Below are 21,913 nucleotides of genomic sequence, written 5' to 3'. Positions count from 1 at the left end.
AACGTCATATTCAAAGGGCCGCGCTTCTCGAAACGCTCGCCTCGGCGGCCTTATCAATACGCTTTTGACTGTTAAAAACAGATGGCGTCACTGCCGTCATTCAGCGAAAAAACGGCGTCTGCGGGTTTTGGTTCGTCGATCTCTACGATTGCGTTTTCACATCATGCACGGCTCAACTAAGTAAGTACCGTTATCAAACTTGCTACGATACAAAAGTTACCGTAATACGCAAGCTCTGTGTGCAGTTTCATCGCAAATGAGCCAGCGGTTGAGGCGGGGAAACTTTTGAAAGTCTTCACGATAAAAACGCACAATACTGTATACCCCATTTATGAGGCTCTCGTGCTGGGGGCAGTGGTGCTTGGCCACCGAGCGCAGTTATTTAATTTTGACCGCAGTGGTGGTGATGATGAATACAATTTAGTAGGTTAAGCTGCTGATAGCTCTTATTATAAGAACCAGATTAGTTCTGCCTTGTATATCAAATATGCAAACATTCATATGGATACAGTGGGTGCAGCTGGACAGATCCAATTGGATGCAATGGGTAAGACCAATTGGGCTCACCAACTGGAATCTCAGTTGGTCAAATGGTTACTCCATTTGGACTGTTCAATTGGGACTTTTGTACTTTTGTCCAATTCGAATTTTTGTACAGTCTGGCGGTTTCGCTACCATGTGCTGTGGCCTGAGCCTGTCCATGGCACCGCTGTAATGCTCTAGAGGATCTCGACCTCCGTCTTGCTCTATTATTGCTGATTTCTCTCTGGTAGCCAGTTTCTCACACAGGTTCCGCAGCCCCACAGGAATGCCAGGAAAATCGTGTGCTTCAAAAGTTCACTGTTCAGTACTGCCTTGAACTGCTTCATTAGTCATGTTCCCAAGTGTACCCGAAGCAAGACTAACGATTGTCTCCTGCTTTATTTTGAGTGCATTCTGCAGTGTGTAGACAGCTTCATTGTAATGAAGCTGTAGCCTTCTTTCTTGTGTATTGTGTATCTTGGCGCTAGAATCTTTTATTATACATTTGACAGCCAACTAGGCACATATACAACGTTTACTCTGCTAAGAAATTTTGAATGTAGGAGAATTCTAAGCCACTGTTAAGGAAATATTTAAGGTATTTGTGCACTCTTCGCATGTGTAGCAAAATATTCCTGTTAAAGTTTTTGCATCGCTCGCATGGAGCAGTTAAGAATATCATGGAAAACCGATACGGAGCGCTTTTGACGACTGTAAAAATAATATAAAAAAAATGGCAAGCCTCTGTACGAGTGATCTGTGGATATCGATTGTTATAGTAAAATCTTACATGAAACAACTGCGGTTACCAACTGTTTCCCGCTCAGAAATGCTTTTGCTCAGAATTGTTGGGTATAAGAGTACCTCATCTGTCTCTATTACGCAATCTGCTCTATTGCACAGGTGCATTTCTTAAACAAACCGTCAGGCGTATGCTCGTCAAATACATTACAATCAGCCGATATATAGAGAGAAAGTGCACTGATTGATTGCTTAATATATTGATTGACAGTTATTCACATTCCGCAGCAGTGGATAAATTTTGACAACATGGGGCTTTTACCGCGCGCTACAATCTCACTAGAGCAGATATGTTTTTAGCCTTCATCTCCATCTAGCTTGAGCCTTCATGGTCCGACATATAATCCACGACATTGTGCTCAGTAGACGAATGTCGTAACCGCTAAGCTTGTGACCACGAGGGGTCGATTTTCTAACGTAAGCAGTCGGAGTACGCACAAGCACGATGGCTATACCGTCAGCCATCTTGCGAGTAAAATACGGCAGAAAATGTCAAATTTTTATTCAGCATATCCCACCACCTCTTTTTGTTTTCTCTCTCTCGCAAATGTGCAGAATCATGGAGCCACGCGATAGGGACGAGGTCATCGCCGTCTGCCGCACTGGAGACTCGATCGCTACTGTCTTCTTTAGCCGCTTAGAAAAAGGCCTGGAAGTGAGACAAGGGATAAGTTGCATCAGACACCTTTGAAACAGGAGCAGGTAGGCGTGCATGATCTCGAGTTAAGCGTTTTTTCCCTTCAAAAACAAAAAGTGGTTACTTACCGACATTCCCTAAACACTTGCACTGAGCATGAATTAGACATCCATATCTCCGACAACCGAGACGGCATTTATTTTCAATTAGTCTTGTTATATTCACGTTTGCGTGCAGTAATAGACTGTCGATTTGATGCCATACATCTGCGAACGTGCACTTTGCATGCACAGAATCAGACGACTGTAGGCTGCCTGAGAAAAATGTTAGCGATTTCAGCTTAGATTGGACCCTGGGGTCGACATGGTGGGTGTGAGGTATAACCCGGAAAATACGGCGGGTAACCAATCGCTTTCCCTGACCAAAGACAAACATGCGGTACACTCACATGAGAGGCCCAACGAGAGGGTGATGGCTTTACTAAAGGAGCCGAAAGTCGCCTGGAGCGTCGAATCCATCTGTATGGCCTGGTTAATGGCCGTGATCAGCTGGCAGGCGATGCCCTTAATAACAGCAAGGAACTGGTCTGCGGGAAGCTGACCCAGGATGCACTGTAGGCAAAGAAATGCAAGACACGGTGGTTGAAGGCCTCCCAGGGTGATCCCCAAAGTGCTTCGGCAAATAAAGAGCAGAGGAAGCATTTGCCCATGCAGTCCTACAAAGTAGCTTCCATTGTACATGTAGGAAGCATGCCGGACTGCGACGAGTGTTAACGGGCTCAATTATTACTTTTTTTTTGCAGTGACAGCTCATGTCGATTCTTTCCATTTCATCCGTGGCGCTATCACGCACTCTCCAGGTAACGAGATTATTTAATGGTAAACGATGGTAATGGTAATGAATTAAATTAATGATAATGGATTTAATGGTAAAATTTCAATGTTTCGCGTTTAAGAGCACTTTATTTCCTTCCTTCGTTAATGTTTGATGGACAATGCCAAAAGATAACATGGTGACCACTTGAAGCTAGAATTATCGTCACAATGTGTGTGGCAACGTAGAATGATCCCTGAAATGCAACAAATCGTCGTGATACGGCGAGCAAAGCCTCTAGCTATCGCTCTTACTCTCATGCTCGCTGCCAATTTTGTAACGTTTTAGAATTTGCAGAAACGGTGGAGAAAAACACACAAAACAAGCATTTCACTTTCAAAATGGACAAAACTTTGCAGAGATGTTTCATAACAGTGCTGTATACTCACAACAATGGACTGCACCGTGGACTGCACCATGTTGGTCTGCAAGGAACGCACAGTGCGGAGCAGGAAGGTGAATCAGCATTTCTTATTCAATGTATTTAACGACTACCGTAACAGCCAGTGCGCAATAACGAGAGACTTTCTTAGCTTCCAACTCGAGCAACTAGAACGTATGTTGCAGCACAGGCGAGGCACAGAGGTCTCACAACTACGGATAGCAGGTTCGCTCAGGTGCGCGCTTTTTTGTCCCTTCATTGTTGCTCTATTTGTCGACTGCAAATCAGCTTAGTGATTTCACTAGCCCTCGCCTATGTCAAGATTATTTGAAAGCTGGCAACCAGGAAATGGAAAGTGGCACCTTACAATCTAGTACGGATGCACTTTTTATCCTTCCGAATAACCTCTCTTTTGGTCTCCGGTTCCTTGTTCCTGCTCGGAAATAGAAATTCGCTTATTATGCCAAAACACCGAAACAGTAGGCGGACGCACCAGCATAGCGGTGTTGCAGCGGCGAAAAAATTGGTTGCTTGGATCTTGGAGAAAGGAAATGGCGCAATATCTGTCTCACATATCGGCGGACAACTGAACCGGGCCGTAAGAGAAGGGATAAAAGAGGGACTGAAAGAAGAAAGAGGTGCCGTATTGGAGGAATCCGGAAATTTCGACCACCTGGGGTTCTTTAACGTGCACTCCTATCTCACAGCTCACGGGCCTCTAGGATTTCGCCCCCATAGAAATTCGACCGCCGCGGCCAGGATGTACCCGCGTCTTTCGGATCAGCAGCCGAGCACAATAACCACTGAGCCACCAGCTGCGGCTTAAATCAGTAATATATACACATAAATAAACTTATGCCATGCTATTTAAATACATGCTGTGATGTTCTCGGTGAGAGCAGGAAAACCAATCGAAATTAATGAGAGCCTAATTATTATTAGAGCCTAATAACCTAATTATTCAATAACATTGCAACGAATGTAGATCAGTTAACTCTTTCTTGCTCACATCTGTAAGAAATAACCTTTCAAACGCGTATAATGTTGAAAAAAGAGTCAAACAGCGCTATCAGCGAAAGTTTCTTGTTTTCAAGTTCTAAACCCTACACGTGAAAAGGCGCAGCTGCGCACAATCGCACCCGTTTTGCCGTGCCCTGGAAGTCGGAAGTCAGCATGCGCGTCCAGCAGTCGAATGTTGAAAGGACTTTATGCCTTAAAAACGTCAATATATATTTCAACTATTTTGAATTTTTTTTCTGTTTCTTTCCGCGCTCTGCATAAAGCTTCCGTTACAAGATGACGCCTTGGAGGTTCCTTTTGCGATGATTCGAACACCGCTAAGCTGTGTTTTTTCGCTGTTCCCCACAGAAAAGTGCTCAGCGACTAAATTAACAAAAAAATTGAAGCAGCATAAAGTATGGCGATGATTGCTAGGCAACCAACGACAGCTCTGTCTTAGTTATGCATGTATGTGTACGTATGTCTTTATAGTTTTTTTAATGGGACCATAATTCAAGGATTCCGCGTTAATTTAAGGTGCGACGCAAACAAACACAGGCACTGGAACTATCTCAAAAGGATTTTGCTCGTTTCATTGCTCTATAGTTTAAATAAATTGCAACTAGAATGAAACCTGCCTTGACTTCACATTTTTCTTCTCTCATCGCAGACTGTTTGCCCCGCATACGTATTCATACATTACTCCAACCATAGTTCCGCAGCAAGCGTACCTCAACGCCTCGGCACGTATCGACAAGACTAGGCCTTACTCACAAGATCGGTACCCCATTCCTGCAAGTCAAATGCTTTCCTTCAGATAGTTTTCACCATAGGCACGCAGCCAGTATAAGTTCATCCCCGTCAAAAGTATGCAGCCCAAGGGGTTTGCTATTGAGGTCTGCAGCGTGGCTCGGTATGCGTCCTGAGCGACCACAATCTCTTGTAAAGGGAATGGCTTCACGTCCTCGCTCGTCTCAAGCTTTAGACTGCTAGATGCGCTCGAGAGCCCCGCTAAACAGATTACAAGCGAACCCTTGGGCCTGTATGCTTTTCTAATGGTGAACGATGTGCGCAAATAGGGAAGTCGTAACGAGGGCTGCACGTTCCTTCCACAACAGCGGCCATCGCAGATAATCAACTGTTCAAGAACAACTTAGCTAACATAACTGGGAGCCATTTAGGATGATGATGATGATGATGACTTTTTATGGCACAAGGCCAGCCCAAGGGCGCGAAACTCGCCAGTCATTTTCAGAACACGTGAACCTTTTGTGGCCCTGTACTCTTTCCTGTATATTTTACCCTGTATTTTTGAGCTTTTATTGTTTACCCTTTTTGTAACCACTTGATCCTCCTTATTTTATTTTTTTAAACTTTACAGCTGCACTGTTTCGTTCATTGTGCATATGTTTTCATCATGAGTGGATTTACACAAAACCATGTGTAAGTCCTTCCTTATGTAATGCCCTCGGGCCTTTATGGATGAAATAAATGAAAAGAAATGGATTAAGAGCGCCATTGCCCAAGGTAGTTTTCATTGCACAAGGTGGGGTCAAAGATCCACTTTCTCAGGCATTTCACCCTAAGGTACCGAGCACCAGACCAGGGGAAAGCTTGTACCCATTGTATCACCGGTGGGCACCCGGCGACACTGGTGATCGAACCCCGCACCTCCCGCATGCGAGGCGGATGCGCTGACCACTAAGCACCGTTGCGGTCAGGAGCTATTTATGAAAGAGGTGCATCTGTCCACTGAACTGTGCTAAATTTTTATGTCTGCTTGTATCCGCCAGCTTCTGCATTGCGTTACTGGTCCTCTTTTATATATATGAATGGAGAAATAAAAGTAATATTAAAGCACAATATTTCTACAGTGAAAAGAAAACAAAGTGGGAGAACTCAACCTGGAGAGATGAAAATATCGCGTAATTACTCTTGTTGTTTTTCAAAATTGGCCAATTTAATATGTTTACTAAAACTCCTTTAAGTGACATAGTTCTCAAATAAGAAACTAATTAGTCATTAGCATTCATACAAGCCAAGCTATATAGCTACAAAAATGGCTGCGCTCTCTTGGATGCGAAGTAGTTATTATTCATTAGTCATTAGTTATTACTAGTTTTTTTTCCTGACCATTTTTATCTCAAGTATAAAGCACAAACGAGAATTTCAATGCTTAAGTTATTGACAGAGCACCTCCGGTTTCGATTAAATGGTTCACGGAATGCAAATAATGCTTGTTAAAATATAAATTACTGACCATTGTGGCATTCTTTCAAGTTTCCTGAAATTGACACCCTTACAGGATCCCAAATATTCTTCGTGCTGCTTCATGATGAACAAAATTATTGTTTTTGATAATGTACTTTAACTGTTCCATTACTCCTGACAGCAATCATGTGCTGATCGCAATGTAGGTATGGTGTAACATGCAGCGCAAACCGTTTATATTCGGACACTTATTCTAGTAAATTTCCTTCTGAAATATACTAGAAAGTGATATCATTTTTGTTGTTGATTCTGTAATGGCAGTGCTTCGTTTGTAGCCGCTTTTCACCTGCCTAGTCTGGCATCACTCCACTGACTACTAAGTTTGTTGTTCGGCATTTTAAGGCCATCTACGAGTGAATACCTCTTTATGGAACGCAGCCGTTTGAATACACTCTCTTCCAGGCTGAGCCAATCAGCGTAATTTCTAAATAAAAGCCTTGCAAATATGACTGATCCAGGCAAAACAACAATAACAACGTTTTGCAAATGCTTCCAGCTGGGACCAGCTTTTTTAAAGAAACCTGCACCACACACATAACTCGGAACAGTGCTAGTACCCAGAAGGCATATTACCAAAACTTGGTGCGGGCGCGTTAGTAAGAGAAAGACAAAGTTCCTAGTAAACGCGACAATATTTATAGCAACGCAAACCGGCATGCGGGCCAGCCTTCTTCAAGTCAACTTGTTGAAGTCGCGTAAAGAAAGTATGGTATACGGTATATGGGGTTTGACGTTCCAAAACGACATCGGCTATGAAGGACGCCGTAGTGGTGGGAGGGGGGTTGGGTTCTGCATTTATTCAGACAACCACCTGTGCGTTTCTTTACAGTTCACGAGTACTTTACGGTTCGCCTTTAAGGAAACGTGGCAGCCGCAGTCAGGATCGAACCCGCGTCTTCGGAATGAATAGTCGTGCGCCATAACCACTGCGTAATTGTGACGGGGCCCGTCAAGAAAGGTAGAACATGGTTTATTTGGAAATGTTGCGTTCAAACAATTCATGGCGCAGTATTCGCAGCGTCTCGAAACCGCCACCAGGTGACGTCATGAATTTCACAGGACGTCTTCAATTTTGTTTTACTGGTGACGTTCACACTCTCATGGTTACATGCTCTGTCAGTACGAATTTAGACACAGTTAACGCGAAACAAAGCCCACACGATAAGCACGCTCCCAAAATGCTCCTAACTTTTCCCCACCCCCAACCTCTTGCGCGCTTATCGTGTGGTATTCGTGTCCTGTTAACAGTGCGTAAGTTCCTATCAGTATCTCGTTAAACCACGAGAATGTACAATCAACAAACCTCTATTGCTGATGATGTGATTTTTTTATGGCGCGAGGCCATCTGCGGCGAAAGAGCGCCATGGCACAAGGTATTTTCGTCTACTCAAGGTGGGGTCAAAGACCCGTTTCCCAAGCATTTCGCCGTCAATAATCCCAGCACCAGGCCAGGGGAAGCTTGCACCCATTGCATCACAGATGGGTACCCGGCGGCACAGGGGATCGAACCCCGCACCTCCCGCATGCGAGGCGGATGTTCAAGTCACTAGGCCACAGCTGCTGTCTATTTCTGCCTTGTTTGTGAAGCGCACAGTCCCGTCAAAGCCGGATTCGGATCCGGATTCTCAAAAGAGCTGTCTGACGCAGTTAATATTTTTCCCCACGTCAAGTGCTTTTTTTCGGCTGATAAAAAGTGTTTATCGTGTTTCCACATAGAAAACACGGAAAAACGATTAATAAAGAACTGGGCGGTCACCACAACGCATGTGTTCACAGATCAACGCTAGAGTACGTGGCTTGCTCTTTCATTACCGTTTAACAGGATTGGGATCTGTGCTCGGCATTTTTATTACATCCGGTTCTGCTACCTCGTTCGTATGCACCCATTATTTGAAGCTGACTTGTCTTTTGACATTATTTTGTTATTTTTTGTTCTCTTTGTAGTGTCAAGGCCTAGGCATACTGCAGCATAGCCTTTTTTGGTGGCAATGGGAAAGTCGCTTGTGTCCGGTAAAAAATGAGCGCGAAACAGTCATCTAAGTGGAGCCCCACACGCAAAATTCATCACATGCATACCCGCATGTGCACGAAAAAGGAAATCCCAGTCATTCGTAGGGGCGTACTTCTGCGCTGGCAACGCCTGTGTCCCATTAACCTCCCGCGTCTGTTCAGCAGGCGTATGACGAATAATTACAAAAATAGCGCAGTTGTAACTCACTGAAGTGGCGTGTCGGCCGCAAGCGTCACAAAATTTATGAAACAATGTGGGCATAGAAAAAAATCGTTTTTAATGAGGCGCTTTTAATAGTGACGGTGAGAACAACACGTAAGCAACCTATCTAGCTCTCCACTTCACGCTCTAATAAATGACTGTGCGAAAGCATTGATCACCCTCTGCACTGTAAACAAAAGCTTTTAATGACGTCGTCCTCGCGTACTTCCACGTCCGGTTAGTGCCTGATTTTGGGGTATAAAAGGGCTCAGAGTTCCAGGGCACAGACATCTTGAACTGCTCCTACCAGCCTGGTCTCAGTCACCCCGTCCGCCGTACACTCAACTCAACGATGGCATCTGCCTACCTCCTCCTCATCCTTCTGGTCGCCGGAGCCATGACTACTGCATCAGCTTCATTGCCGAGTAAGCAGAAATTTTAAAGACCAGCAAGTTATAACGGCTAACCAATTTTTACCGAAAAATAACTTCGGAAGTTGTGATCCTCTCTAAAACTTTCTAACTTTTCAGCGCTCTCCACGCGTTCAGAACGCCAGAAATTCTCATTTAACGCTCGCAGCCCAGCAAATAATTGGTCCCTGTCGAGGACCATACGGCCTCGTTTCCTGCACCGAAACGTTTGCATGTAAGGAATAAAATAGCTAGCCGGTTACCATCCCCCATCGTTGTACTGCAAGCTAGGCTTTTTTAAGGACTTAACGTCCCAAAGCGACTCAGGTTGTGATGAACGCCGTAGGGGGGGACTCCCTAGAATTTCGACTACCTGGGATTCTTTAACGTGCACTCACATCGCACAGTACAAGGTGTTCTATCGTTTGGTTTCCATCGAAATGCGACCGGCGCGGCCAGGATGGAATCCGCGTCTTTCGGGTCAGCAGCCAACTACCATAAAAACTGAGCAACGCCCGTGGCTGCCTATGGTTTTTAATAAGTCCCGCACTGAAAATGTCGCAAGGAATGAGAAATTTAATCATTTTATCAGGCCTTGACAGGCAGGACATCGCGTAGTGTTGCTGTTTGAAATGTGGGACACCTTTAGCATAAGGTTTAGCTGGAGGAAGGCAGACTGCATGGTACATACAGGAAGAATCAGCTTATAATGCCGACCACAGAAGTCTCTTGTCGCACGCTTCTTAATACACTTGTAGTAAAATATAATGGAACCAAATGTGCAAGTCCGACCTTATTTCAATTATTCTGCCGAAAGGACATGAAGTTTTGTGGTTCATTCTTGAATGCTACCGGTCATTTCATGAAGTCAGCAATTTTTAAGAACTATCCTGTTTAAATGGAGTTACGTTACAACAAGTATTTAGAAGAAATCCAGGTGCACTTTTAATCTTTTCTACCCTAAATTCCTCAAAACCCCTCGATCATGGCGCATTGCCATCGTACTCCAGAATAGAACACTTGGTTCCATTAACTCCAACCGAAGAGTCAACGAATGATTTTCTCTACGAATATTTCCCTGAAAAGGCAAGGCAACAAACTGTTCTTTCATATATTTAAGCTTTTGGACATAAATCATTTTTTTGTCGTCTTCTCGATCAACCAGATTCGAATGACAGTTGAGGAGATTTGGTAGGAGGTGTTCATGCTTGAGAAAAATCAGAGCGGACATAGGATCCGTGTGCGAGATGTACCACCTCATCTGACGTCCTGTGACTGGGTAGTTTTCTAATCAGAATTCATTGTTTTTTCTGATATGAAACTGACCATAGTCCTTTTATGCTGCACTTACGTGTGCGTAGTCAAAATTTTGAAGTTAGTTAAAAACATTTTGTATATTTGCCTGTCTTGAAATGGCATACCCTGGGGTCATTTTATGATGAAGCGTTCTGCCATAGGCCTAGATCTCAGTATTGTTGTAATGCTGTTTATTTATTTATTTTTATTTATACTTTAACCGCAGCATCAATTTGTCATTACAGTGTGGGTAGAAGGAGGTGGCACATATAACACATAAATGCAGGTAAATGACAAAAAGAAAAAGCAGCACCATCATCTACAAAAGAATAGAAAAGATAACAAGCATCAGCGGAGTGCACATGTATATGCAGAACTAATACTAAATAAAGCTTCAACTTCGTACTTCACCCAAAAATATGCACTTCAAAGAAAAAATAAAACATCAACGCAGTACATGTGTAAATGCACGATTAATGCTACATAAAACTTCTAATGTGCTAATGTTTATTTCACAAAACTATAGTGCGCAAAGATGAGAATAAAGTGGAAAACACTAATTGGCCAACTACTTCTTAATTGTTCTTTTAATGTTGAAATATCGAGCGTTACACTCGGTATAGTATCCCTGCTACGTATTTTATTCCTTTGTGCTAACAATTCATTGATCACTGACTCTGTCCTGGCGTGTTGACAGGGCTAAACACAGCGAAATTGGAACTGTCGAAAATGAATAAACCTCGCGGTTCGATTCAGAACTATAATTAAAATGTGGCGCAAATAAAAGTGGCTAGCGCGACGAACTATTAGCAAATGTAAACTAATGCTAGTACCCCAACACATGTGGCCCTGCTAACTTTTATGGCCTGCACAAAAGCCTCCTGAAGCCCCTAACACTTTTCTTACTTCACGTGTGCTTGGCGCATCATAGTCTTAGTTTCTTTTGCGCCATTAAACTCAATATAACTAAGTAACTTTTCTTACTTAACTAAAATCACATCCGCACAAACATTTTGCTGTAAGTCACAGTATGCAAGATGTATTTGAAAGCATTGATAAGAATACCCTGACAAGGTTTTTGGCTAGTTGGACTAATGCAACCTTCTTACAATCCTTGCCGACATTTATGATGATAGCAGTTAATATGCACTTGTCAATGACATTCTTTTGTCACGTAAAAAGATTGAGCAATTTATCAGGCAGTCGGCAAAAAATAAATAGAAAGACTGAACAAACCGCAGAGATGTCGCTCTTGATACTTAAGAAATGTATTCGCAATCACTGTACGGTGTAATTTCAAATATTCCCTGCGACTAAATCGGCCACATCATTTCGAAACGCTCCAACTTATTTCATCACTTTATCTTTTCAGCCTCTTGCGTCAACATCACCCTCAACAACATACTCGGCATCGGAGCTGTGAGTCTCACAGTGATGCTATCTGCGCATTGTTCTGATTCGATTGAATAATAATAATAATTGGTTTTTGGGGGAAAGGAAATGGCGCAGTATCTGTCTCATATATCGTTGGACACCTGAACCGCGCCGTAAGGGAAGGGATAAAGGAGGGAGTGAAAGAAGAAAGGAAGAGAGAGGTGTCGTAGTGGAGGGCTCCGGAATAATTTCGACCACCTCGGGATCTTTAACGTGCACTGACATCGCACAGCACACGGGCGCCTTAGTTCCTCCTTAAAAACGATTCGATTGCATACAAAAAAATTCTCAACTGCTGTGAAAATAGCAAAGCTTTACTCGCTTGTTCATAGCGAGAAAGTAAAAAATTTCGTCGGCTTTCTGATGCATGAGCACGTAACATTACATGTGCACGCTGAAAAGCGAAAATTGAAAAAAAAATGGCTGGGAGAGAAAGAAAGTAAAAGAAGAGAGAGCATGCGAGAAAAGAAAATATACTTCGTGGGCGACGCTTTCAATACTTCACAAGATCGTTCAGCAGTGTCAAAAGAGAACGCAGAAAGAAGTAACCACGCAGTAGTAGATCTGAAGCGCGCCTGATACCAACGAGTTGGGTCCACCACTCATAACTGTAGGCACGAGAGAAAGTAGGTCGGACAGGTTGTCTAAACAATGCCTCATTTGGAGACTTCGTTTTAAATTTTTTTTATAATTGAGACGCGGTAACAAACAGCGCCTATATATGTTTCTCACTTTTTTTTTCCTTTTCAGTGCGCCGGCACATCAACAAACTTCTGCGGTAACACGAGCGTAAGTTTTCGCCTTTTGAAGCTCTCTATTAACTGAGCTCTCTTCGTGGTCTGTAAACTAGTGGCCTTTATTTCTTTCTTTTTCTTTAGAACGTGGATATTTCAGTCCGTCAATGAATCAGTTTTTTTTTAGTTCTTGTTGAGATCTGACCATTCACGGTAACATAACATGTAACAGCTTCTCCATAGGGGAGATAGTGCACAGCTGTCCATTTTCAGCGCACCCAGAAATTCTTGAGAAAAGCCTTTCCCAACGGGATATAGTTCATGGCCACAATGTTTTCATACATTGTAACATTTCACTATAGCAATCAATATACCCGCAGATCTCCCCTCGCCAAGCTTGCATTTTTTGCTATTAACGTTTTTGCTATGGTCAAAAAAGTTCCCCGCTGGTTTTCTATGACATTGGTAACTACTCGATGCGAGCAATGAAAAAACTTTAAAAGAGAGATTTTACTACGCATCCAAACAATGAATCACTACCTTCAATATTTACGTAACAGTACCTTACAGTGTTCCAATATACAAATTTTTGTCCAAGAATGGTGGACTTGTAACATTCTGGCCTGACAGTGCTGTTCTATTAAGTCGCGCTTATTAATAAAGTTTCCGGATGCACGTCGCGTCTTGGTTATGCTAGAAAAGAAGTGCTGATAAGGCACAATCACATGTGTATCCGTGAAGTGGGGTTATGTATTCACCATTGGTTATATAATGATATAGTTAATGGTTCTACATGAGCTCTCGTACCGGTGTATCATGCACTCGGGCTTCTTGAAGCTGTACTAATGTTGTTAGGCGAAGCTTGGGTTTAAAAGAATGGCCCGAACTCAGACTCTTCAAGCTGCCTGCACGATTACTGTGTCCTCAGCAAGACAGAGATAAAAAGAAACCAGCGTTTATTATTAGTATTATTATTATTTTTATTAATTGGTTGTGGGAGAAAGGAAATGGCGCAGTATCTGTCTCATATATCGTTGGACACGTGAACCGCGCCGTAAGGGAAGGGATATAGGAGGAAGTGAAAGAAGAACGGAAGAAAGAGGTGCCATAGTGGAGGGCTCCGGAATAATTTCGACCACCTGGGGATCCTTAACGTGCGATGTCAGTGCAGGTTAAAAATCCCCAGGTGGTCGAAATCATTCCAGAGCCCTCCACTACGGCGCCTCTCTTTTCCTTTCTTCTGCGCCATTTCCTTTCCCCAAAAAACAATTATTATTATTATTATCCTTACCGTGCACTGACATCGCACAGCACATGGACGCCTTAGCGTTTCGCCTCCATCGAAACGCAGCCGCCGCGGTCGGGTTCGATCCCGGGAACTCCGGATCAGTAGCCGAGCGTCCTAACCACTCAGCCACCGCGGCGGGTAACCAGCGTTTGTGAATGCGTTTAGTTTCCACGATAAATGGAGGCCACGGTTGTCTATTCTTTTCAATAAGAACGGCATTTCGGCTTGCAAGAGTCATTGTTTAGTAGATGCATTGTTTCCTGTGGTGGCAGTCAGGCTCATGTGGTGTAAATAACTGTCCTCAATATTCTGTCCGTGTTCGCAATTGCAGACAACTGCAACCACCCAAGGACTCATCAAGATCATCAACGTAAGTTTCTGCACTCTCCTGCATTTGATCCAGTTGAAAATCTTTGCTTGGCGGCCTTTTATGTCGCTAAATAAGCTTTCGTGGGCACATTTTTTTCGCTATTATCAACAAAATAAAGCGAAATAATCGCGGTTAACAGGGGTAATTACGTTGATGTGCTAGTCAGTGAAGTTCCACAGATATCAGTCCGACTTCTGTGATTTTGAGCCAATGTTATTTTGTTATCGTATGCAAATGCACATTGCGGCAAGGTTCTTTTTCTTAAAATAAAAGAAAAAAATATTAGGCCCTCAAATGACCCGTCTAAACGCCTTCGCTACAAACTTCATTGAACCCCAAATTCTCCGCTCAGACGTCGCTGTTCACCTTCGCTTCTATACTCGTAATTGAGCGAGAAAATTTTGAAAATTGATTGTTGCAGAAAGGAAATGGCGCAGTATTTGCCTCACATATTTGCGGACAACCGAACCGCGCCGTAATTAGGGATAAAGGAAGAAGTGAGAGAAGAAAGGAAGAACGAGGTGCCGTAGTGGAGAGCTCCGGAATAATTTCGACCACCAGGGGTCTTTAACGTGCACTGACATCGCGCAGCACACGGGCGCCTTAGCGTTTTTCCCCCATAAAAACGCAGCCGCCGCGGCCGAGTTCGAACCCGGGAACTCCGGTTCAGTAGTCGAGCGCCCTAACCGCTGAGCCACCGCGGCGAGTCTTGAGCGAGTGACAGCGGACTTAATAATAATAATAGTAATCAGTTTTGGGTGGAAAGGAAATGGCGCAATATCTGTCTCATATATCGTTGGACACCTGAACCGAGTCGTAAGGGAAGGGATAAAGGAGGGAGTGAAAGAAAAAAGGAAGAAGAGGTGCCGTAGTGGAGGGCTCCGGAATAATTTCGACCAGCTGGGGATCTTTAACGTGCACTGACATCGCACAGCACACGGGCGCCTTAGCGTTTTTCCCCCATAAACACGCAGCCGCCGCGGTCGAGTTCGAACCCGGGAACTCCGGATCAGCAGCCGAGCGCCATAACCACTGAGCCACCGCTGCGGGTCTTGAGCGAGGGACAGCGGACTGCTGACAATGAAACCCCGTCGCGACGTTCACTTGCAGTGCGCCATTCAAGGAATCGTCCAGAACGGCTCTCCTCAAGGAATTCTCAGCGCCCTGGCGCCTCTGCTGTTGATCATTGTGAACCGGGACATTGCAAGTGAGCTGACCGTAAAATTTTATTTCTAACAACATATTACGCATATGATTTCTATCCAGAGGGCTAAACCTTTTTCTATGCACGTAGCAAAGAAATAGCTCGCAAGCCGGAATGCGTGCGGCAATTTCACAGATCGTATTTTTTTATGTACTGAGTTATTTATTTTTCGTTTATTTACTCGTTTATGTATTTGTTTAGTTCCTGCCCTATTTCTTTTTTTAGTAATTTATTTATTTGAGGCACTTTTCTTGTCATTTATTCGCAGAAGAGTTGTCTTCCGTGAAAGAATGACACAAGACTCTATGTAAATGTATCAAAAGTTTCAAGTTTATTTAATAACGCAGACAGTAACAGTGTAATAACTTCTAATACAATTCTAATAACAGTAATAACTTCTAATTGTATCGCATTGTGAGGATATAATGTAATTCGGTGTGCCTGTGAATATTTCGTGATCAGATTGAGCAGTTACGTTGTCCAGAACGCAACACCGCTTGGTGCTGAAAAAGACAACAAGAAAAACAGTCATAGATTGCTGGTCCCTGTATACATGTACAATCTACAAGAACGTTTGAGCGTTCTTCGTTTTTATTAACTGGTGAATTCCTAATCATATTACTGTTGTCATTTATGTTGAAGCTGTTGTCCAAGACCACAATTTTCCTTAGGTTTTACCGGCCGATCCATAGTAAATGCATGATTTCATGCTTTTGCCTGTGAAGCGGGTGCAAAGAAGCAGAAATATTAGCATTTTATAATTTCCTCTTTGAGCTTCTTTCTACTAATCTATGGGACGTAATTTTGCAGCCGGCCTCAACCTTGGGCCGCTGGGAAACTTCCAGCTCTGCAACTCCAGTGGATGCCTTAACTTCCTCATCAAGAACGACTCGTGCCTTGGATCGATCAACATTGGTCTGCCAGCCGTCGGAAATCTAAGCTCGGTAAAAAAAAAAAAAAAGTGGGCCGGGAGCCTCTGTCGTAGGGACATTTGTCTCCCTAATGTTACTCTTTGTTCCTAACGATTATTAATTCCTTATGTATCGTTTTCAGTGCGCTGGAGATACTGCTATGCTGTGCACCGCTGGATCGCCTACCACCGTAAGTTACCGGTTATTACGCGATAGCGTAATGAGCTCGTTCCACTGAAAACCCAAAGTCGGCTGTGGGTATGCGTCAGTCGAAAAAAATCCCAGATTCCCTGAAATCAGAATACAGAAAATAAAACAGCCGGCATTGGCACTCAAACCCATACCCACTGTGTGCCAGGCGGGCACGCAATGCGTAGTCCAGGAAGTGTCCTTCATTGAAACGCGTTAGATGGACACCAAGTGAACGCGTTATAATGTTTTGTTTCGTTTGGTTCGGTTTGGGGTTTAACGTACCAAAGCAGCTCAGTCTATGAGGGACGCCGTAGTGGAAATCTCCGGAAATTTCTACCACCCGGGGTTCTTTAACGTGCACTGACATCGCACAGTACACGGGCCTCTAGAATTTCGCCTCCATCGAAATTCAACCTCCGCGGTTGGAATCGAACCCTCATCTTTCGGGACAGCAGCCGACCGCCACGACTAAGCTACCACGGCGGCCAGTTATGGTGTGTAGGACTTAGTAACGTGTGTTTGAGATGTGTAGTGATGTTACAGTACTTTTTTAAAAAATAATATAAATATGCTAATTAGGCGCCAGAAATTGCGCGCAACGAAAAGGCGCTTTTATGGTGCTTCATTGTACCGAAACAAATAGTGGGCGCGTGCACGGGTATGCAGTGGGGTAGTATGTCGTGCAGTGTAACCTAGATAGTGATTTGTGATTGCCAATCGAAAAGTGTGATTGGTGATTGGTAATCGGTAATGTGATCGGAAATTGTCGTTGCAATCGATGACCGTGATCGGTAATGTATTGTGGATTGGTAATCGATGTGGAATGAGAGAGAAAAGGAATAAAAATAGAAAAAAGTAGGAAAAGGTGCTGTCGCGTCTACTCCTAAGGCGAAGCTTAAGCGTCCTCCTAATATTTTACCCCAAACATCCCCCTGATAGTTGTCGCGCTTGCTCTCATGATTTATAGCAGGTTGTAAAGTTGGATGGAATCAGCATCAGATCCATAGTAAGGCCAAATTACTATTAGGAAAGGTCTTAGCGATAACTTCAATTAGGGTTACAACCTGATGATTGAGGAGTAAATATTGCAGGTAAAAATTTTACAATGGTTCTTTACCCTGAGTAAGCACACCATGGGGCATGTTTCTGTAGTTCCCCGCTCGTAGCGAATTTCAACGCAGTTCCTCGTATGTTTATTCGCGCCACGTCGGATAAAATTTGAGAAATCAGGGGAACACACAGGTAGTTCTAAAATCAACCCAGCGCTCACCAGTGGCCGGCAGCCAGTCCCTGCGTGCGTGTTGTGGCTTCGTAGGGAAAACAGGGGACGTTGGGATTTCAGTCACAGACAGTTTTCATAAACTGGTGACAGCTAACATTGGTGCGTTAGACGGCGAGGTAGGTGAGGAGGGCTAGAATCTGCAGTATGGTAAGACAACAGTTTAAACGCGTCCTAGCATAGTTGTAGTACTATCATTAAAAAATGCAGCTCAATTAACACCGGATTGCAATGCCTACTGTGCGACACAAACGGCAGAGAATGTTTTAGCGAATATTTTATGGTAGATATGTTTTTTATATCACATTCAGTTTTTATTTGTTTATACATTTCATAAGTACAGTATATCATGCAGAAGGATATCCCGAAGTCAAAGACTGTAGTGAGACCTCCTAATCAAATATATCGCGTAAAACATTTAACAGCTCGCGACAGATGAAATGAATATGTGAAATTAAATATATACAATATGATACAACTTAAAGAAGACACATGAGAGAGAAATGAAAGCTATTAAAATTTAATATTATTATTATTATTACTATTATTATTATTATTATTATTATTATTATTATTATTATTATTATTTGTAACTATATACGCAAAAACACCGACGCGTCACAAATGCCGAAATGTTCATTTTCAGACTGCCTTTTTCTCCGCGTCTCTGAGCTCTGCCGCAAAGTACTTCGATCTCTTTGGAAAAAAAAATGGAGTCGCCAGACTGTTTTTTTTTTTGCAGCTTCGTCATTAACTCAGTCTCATGCAATGCCTGTGTATGGCGCAGAATTGTACACAGCGAGCGAAGTGCATCAACACTGTATTTCCAGTTTGCGGGTTCAATTTCCTGGTTGCCAGCATTCAAAGAATCAAGGTACCTTTGAGAGCTATTCAATAAATTGCGAGAATTAATAAAGCGCGAACAAAGCAACTTAACAAGAACAAAACAAAATGAAACAAAAGACAAAACAGGCTATCCGTACTTGTGGAGCGTCCCTGAGAGTCCTTGAAGAGGCATTCGCAACTATGAACAAGGCAACGCAAATCCTTGTTCGGGCTAGTACTAGAGTTGGCAGGCAAAGACGTAGCTCGTTACGACGAAAAGATTGTTGCGATGCACATGAAAATACGTCCATCAAATATTGACTCACCTTCTTGTACGTGTTCCTTGTTGCAGACCAACATGATTCAGTCCACGGTGCAAGCCATTGTTGTGAGTATACGGCACTGTTCTCGTACATATCTCAGTAATCTGCTTTTTACGCGATGACGCATACAGCTCGTCTGATCGAAAAGCTGTCGGCGTAGTAGTAGTCTGCACCGCGTGCCGGAAATATTCGGGCGCTGCGTAAAAAAATCGTATCATGGTAATTTGTGGAGCTAGTGATTGAGGATTGATTGGAGTGTGATAGGCGATGACGAGTTGATGAAATCATTGCAATTCATTGATTATTTAAAGAAACAAAAAAATTGAAAAAAATGGAGATCATAGGCGTCAAAATGCTCAGAATGAAAAGCCAATGCTTGAAGATGCTAATTAAGAAAGTTTTGAGTGTGTAATTGACCATCGAATTAATAGAAACAATTGAAAAAATTAAAAATGCGTTCAAAGGTGTCAAACTGCTCATAATGGAAAGCCTAACCCACTACGCTATCATGTCATACTCTTAAGGCGGAGCTTAAGTGTCCGCTCCAAATATTTTTTTAATGCGAAACCATTACCGGACGCACTGCGAGAAAAGCCGCTGGCTTGTGTTAGTGTGTGTACTCGCACACGGTACGGAAAATATCAGCGAAAACCCAAACCTAGCACCGCCATCTCAGACAATGATATACTTGTCGTTCGTGTATGCATGTTCCTCACCGGCTAATATTAATGTGGCGCCAGTTTTTCCGACTACATTTGTACCAAATGGTCACATACGATTTCTCGTCGTATATAGCTTTCATGTACTAGTCAAGTGTCAGGCTAACCTGCGACATAAAAATAATAATTGGTTTTTGGGGAAAGGAAATGGCGCAGTATCTATCTCATATATCGTTGGACACCTGAACCGCGCCGTAATGGAAGGGATAAAGGAGGGAGTGAAAGAAAGGAAGAAAGTGGTGCCGTAGTGGAGGGCTCCGGAATAATTTTGACCACCTGGGTATCTTTAACGTGCACTGATATCGCACAGCACACGGGCGCCTTAGCGTTTTTCCTCCAAAAAACGCAGCCGCCGCGGTCGGGTTCGAACCCGGGAACTCCGGATCAGTAGTCGAGCGCCCTAACCACTGAGCCACCGCGGCGGGCAATATGGATTCGAATCGACGACATAAACACCTTCAATTGTATGCCTTTCCAGACTTCTTACTTCTCCTCTTAAGGCACGGTTGAGGTGTCCACCAAGATGTGAGACAGTTACTGCGCCATTTCCTTTCCTCAAAAAAAAAGTTCGTATCAAAATTGAGATGCAACCGTCCGTCGTACAGAGTTCAGGGTGGTGTCATACGCGCGCGCGTGTGTGTAGGCCGGCGTGAATGCACCCAAGCAAAGTAATGCTTTCGCATTCCTACACATAAGCAATGTTGAGTATCTCTGTCGAATTTTTTTATTCGCTCTCTTAAACTGAAAACTTTTTCTTTTCTATTAACTTCTAATACTTTACAGAAACAACGGCGATCTTCAGACCGGCACCTTCGGTGTTTCATCGCCAGATGGCGATAAATCTTTTCATTTCATTGATCAATATGCGTCGTCATACACATCACGACAACGATTTTTTTTCACAGAGTGCATGGACGCATTAAGCATTAGCAATTAAACATTTACAAATAAAGATGAAGTAAGGTGTCCTCAAACATGAAACACTAAACGTTAGCTTAATCAAGTTACCTGGGCAAGACGTGACATTTCCGCGGATGTAATGCAACGAATCGGCAGCAGCTGTCACTAAAATATTTGAGCCCATTACAGACATCCCACTCAGACATGCTGCCTACAGAAATGCAGACTACTAATTACCTCAAGGTTTAATGCTTCCAATGCTTTTTAACAGCCGAAACACTCTGAGGACCACCCTGGGAGACCTTCAACCACCGTGTCTTGCATTTCTTTGCCTACAGTGCATCCTGACTCAGCTTCCCATGAACCAGTTGCGCGCTGTTCTTCAAGGCATCATCTGCCAGCTCATCAATGCCATTAACCAGGCCTTACAGGGAAATCTGGCGCTCCAGGCGACTCTCATTGCCTTCCGCTTGGCCATCACTACCGCTCTAGGCGTCACGTGTGAGTGTGTCATGTGCCTCGCTCTGATCGAGAAACGCGATTCGTTACCCGCATTATTTTCCGGATTATACCTTACACCCACCGTATCGTCCACAGTGGCCAATCTGAGCTGAGATTGAAAACGTTTTTTTTTTTCCGGCAGTATGCACTCGTTGTCTGGTTCTGTGCATACAAAGCGCTCGCCTGTATATGCATCGCATGTATTCGGCAATGTTTCAGTGCACGTAATCATAATTCACGAAATACGCTCACAATGACTCCGATCTCTGCTATCGGAGTCTTGGATTTCTCATTCTCGCTCCACGTATGACAAAATTTTTTAGGCAGTATGACCAAGCCGCTGTTCTTTTTGATTCCATACGAATGCCAGGCATGAAGTCATGCCCGCCGTGTTGCTCCTGTTTCAATGGCGCCTGACACCGTTTTCATCTTCTCTTACTTCCAGGCCCCACGATTGGCTAAAGACGGCAGCAATGAGTTCCCAGTCCGTGAGGCGGCAAGAGCACCCTTCTTCCCTCGTGGCTCGACGCTTCTGTGCTTTTCTGAAAGGAGAAATGATAAAAAGGTGGTTGGCATATATTCAATAAACATTTGACATACGGTTTACCGTATTTTGCTCTTAAGATGACTGGCCCTACAACCGTTTTCTTGGCGCTTACTCAACCACCTATGTCCGCCAATTGAACCCTCGAGGTCGCTTAGCAGCTATGGAATTCATCTGCTGAGCTCCGAGGGGCATGGATTAGATCCCGGCCATGGCAGTAGCTCGTCATTTTACTCCGGTTCGGAAGCTCGACTCGTTAACTCAGCTACTACTGTGGCTCAAAGCT

At 43.6% G+C, this 21,913-nt stretch overlaps 1 protein-coding gene across 1 annotated transcript; it reads left to right on the top strand.

Moving 5' to 3' along the window:
- Positions 1 to 8,968: 8,968 nt before the first annotated feature.
- Positions 8,969 to 21,708, top strand: LOC144100196 (uncharacterized). The gene is made up of 10 exons (XM_077633211.1): positions 8,969 to 9,122; positions 11,776 to 11,822; positions 12,588 to 12,626; positions 14,191 to 14,229; positions 15,340 to 15,436; positions 16,244 to 16,377; positions 16,487 to 16,534; positions 18,993 to 19,028; positions 20,921 to 21,083; positions 21,529 to 21,708. Exons 1-10 carry the CDS (start codon positions 9,050 to 9,052, stop codon positions 21,543 to 21,545), a joined length of 693 nt encoding a protein of 230 aa, XP_077489337.1. The 5' UTR covers positions 8,969 to 9,049; the 3' UTR covers positions 21,546 to 21,708.
- Positions 21,709 to 21,913: the final 205 nt, after the last annotated feature.

This window comes from Amblyomma americanum, chromosome 8, assembly GCF_052857255.1.
Source record: "Amblyomma americanum isolate KBUSLIRL-KWMA chromosome 8, ASM5285725v1, whole genome shotgun sequence".
Lineage (NCBI taxonomy): Eukaryota > Metazoa > Arthropoda > Arachnida > Ixodida > Ixodidae > Amblyomma > Amblyomma americanum.
The sequence above is the reverse complement of the archived record's forward strand: the minus strand, read 5'-3'. Positions and strand labels throughout refer to the sequence as shown.

Excerpts from the sequence above, each read along its gene's own strand:
- LOC144100196 (XM_077633211.1), top strand. The coding sequence starts at position 9,050 with ATGGCATCTGCCTACCTCCTCCTCATCCTTCTGGTCGCCGGAGCCATG. Across the intron at positions 12,627-14,190 it reads ACTTCTGCGGTAACACGAGC|ACAACTGCAACCACCCAAGG; the intron begins GTAAGTTTTCGC and ends TCGCAATTGCAG. Across the intron at positions 16,378-16,486 it reads CCGTCGGAAATCTAAGCTCG|TGCGCTGGAGATACTGCTAT; the intron begins GTAAAAAAAAAA and ends TATCGTTTTCAG.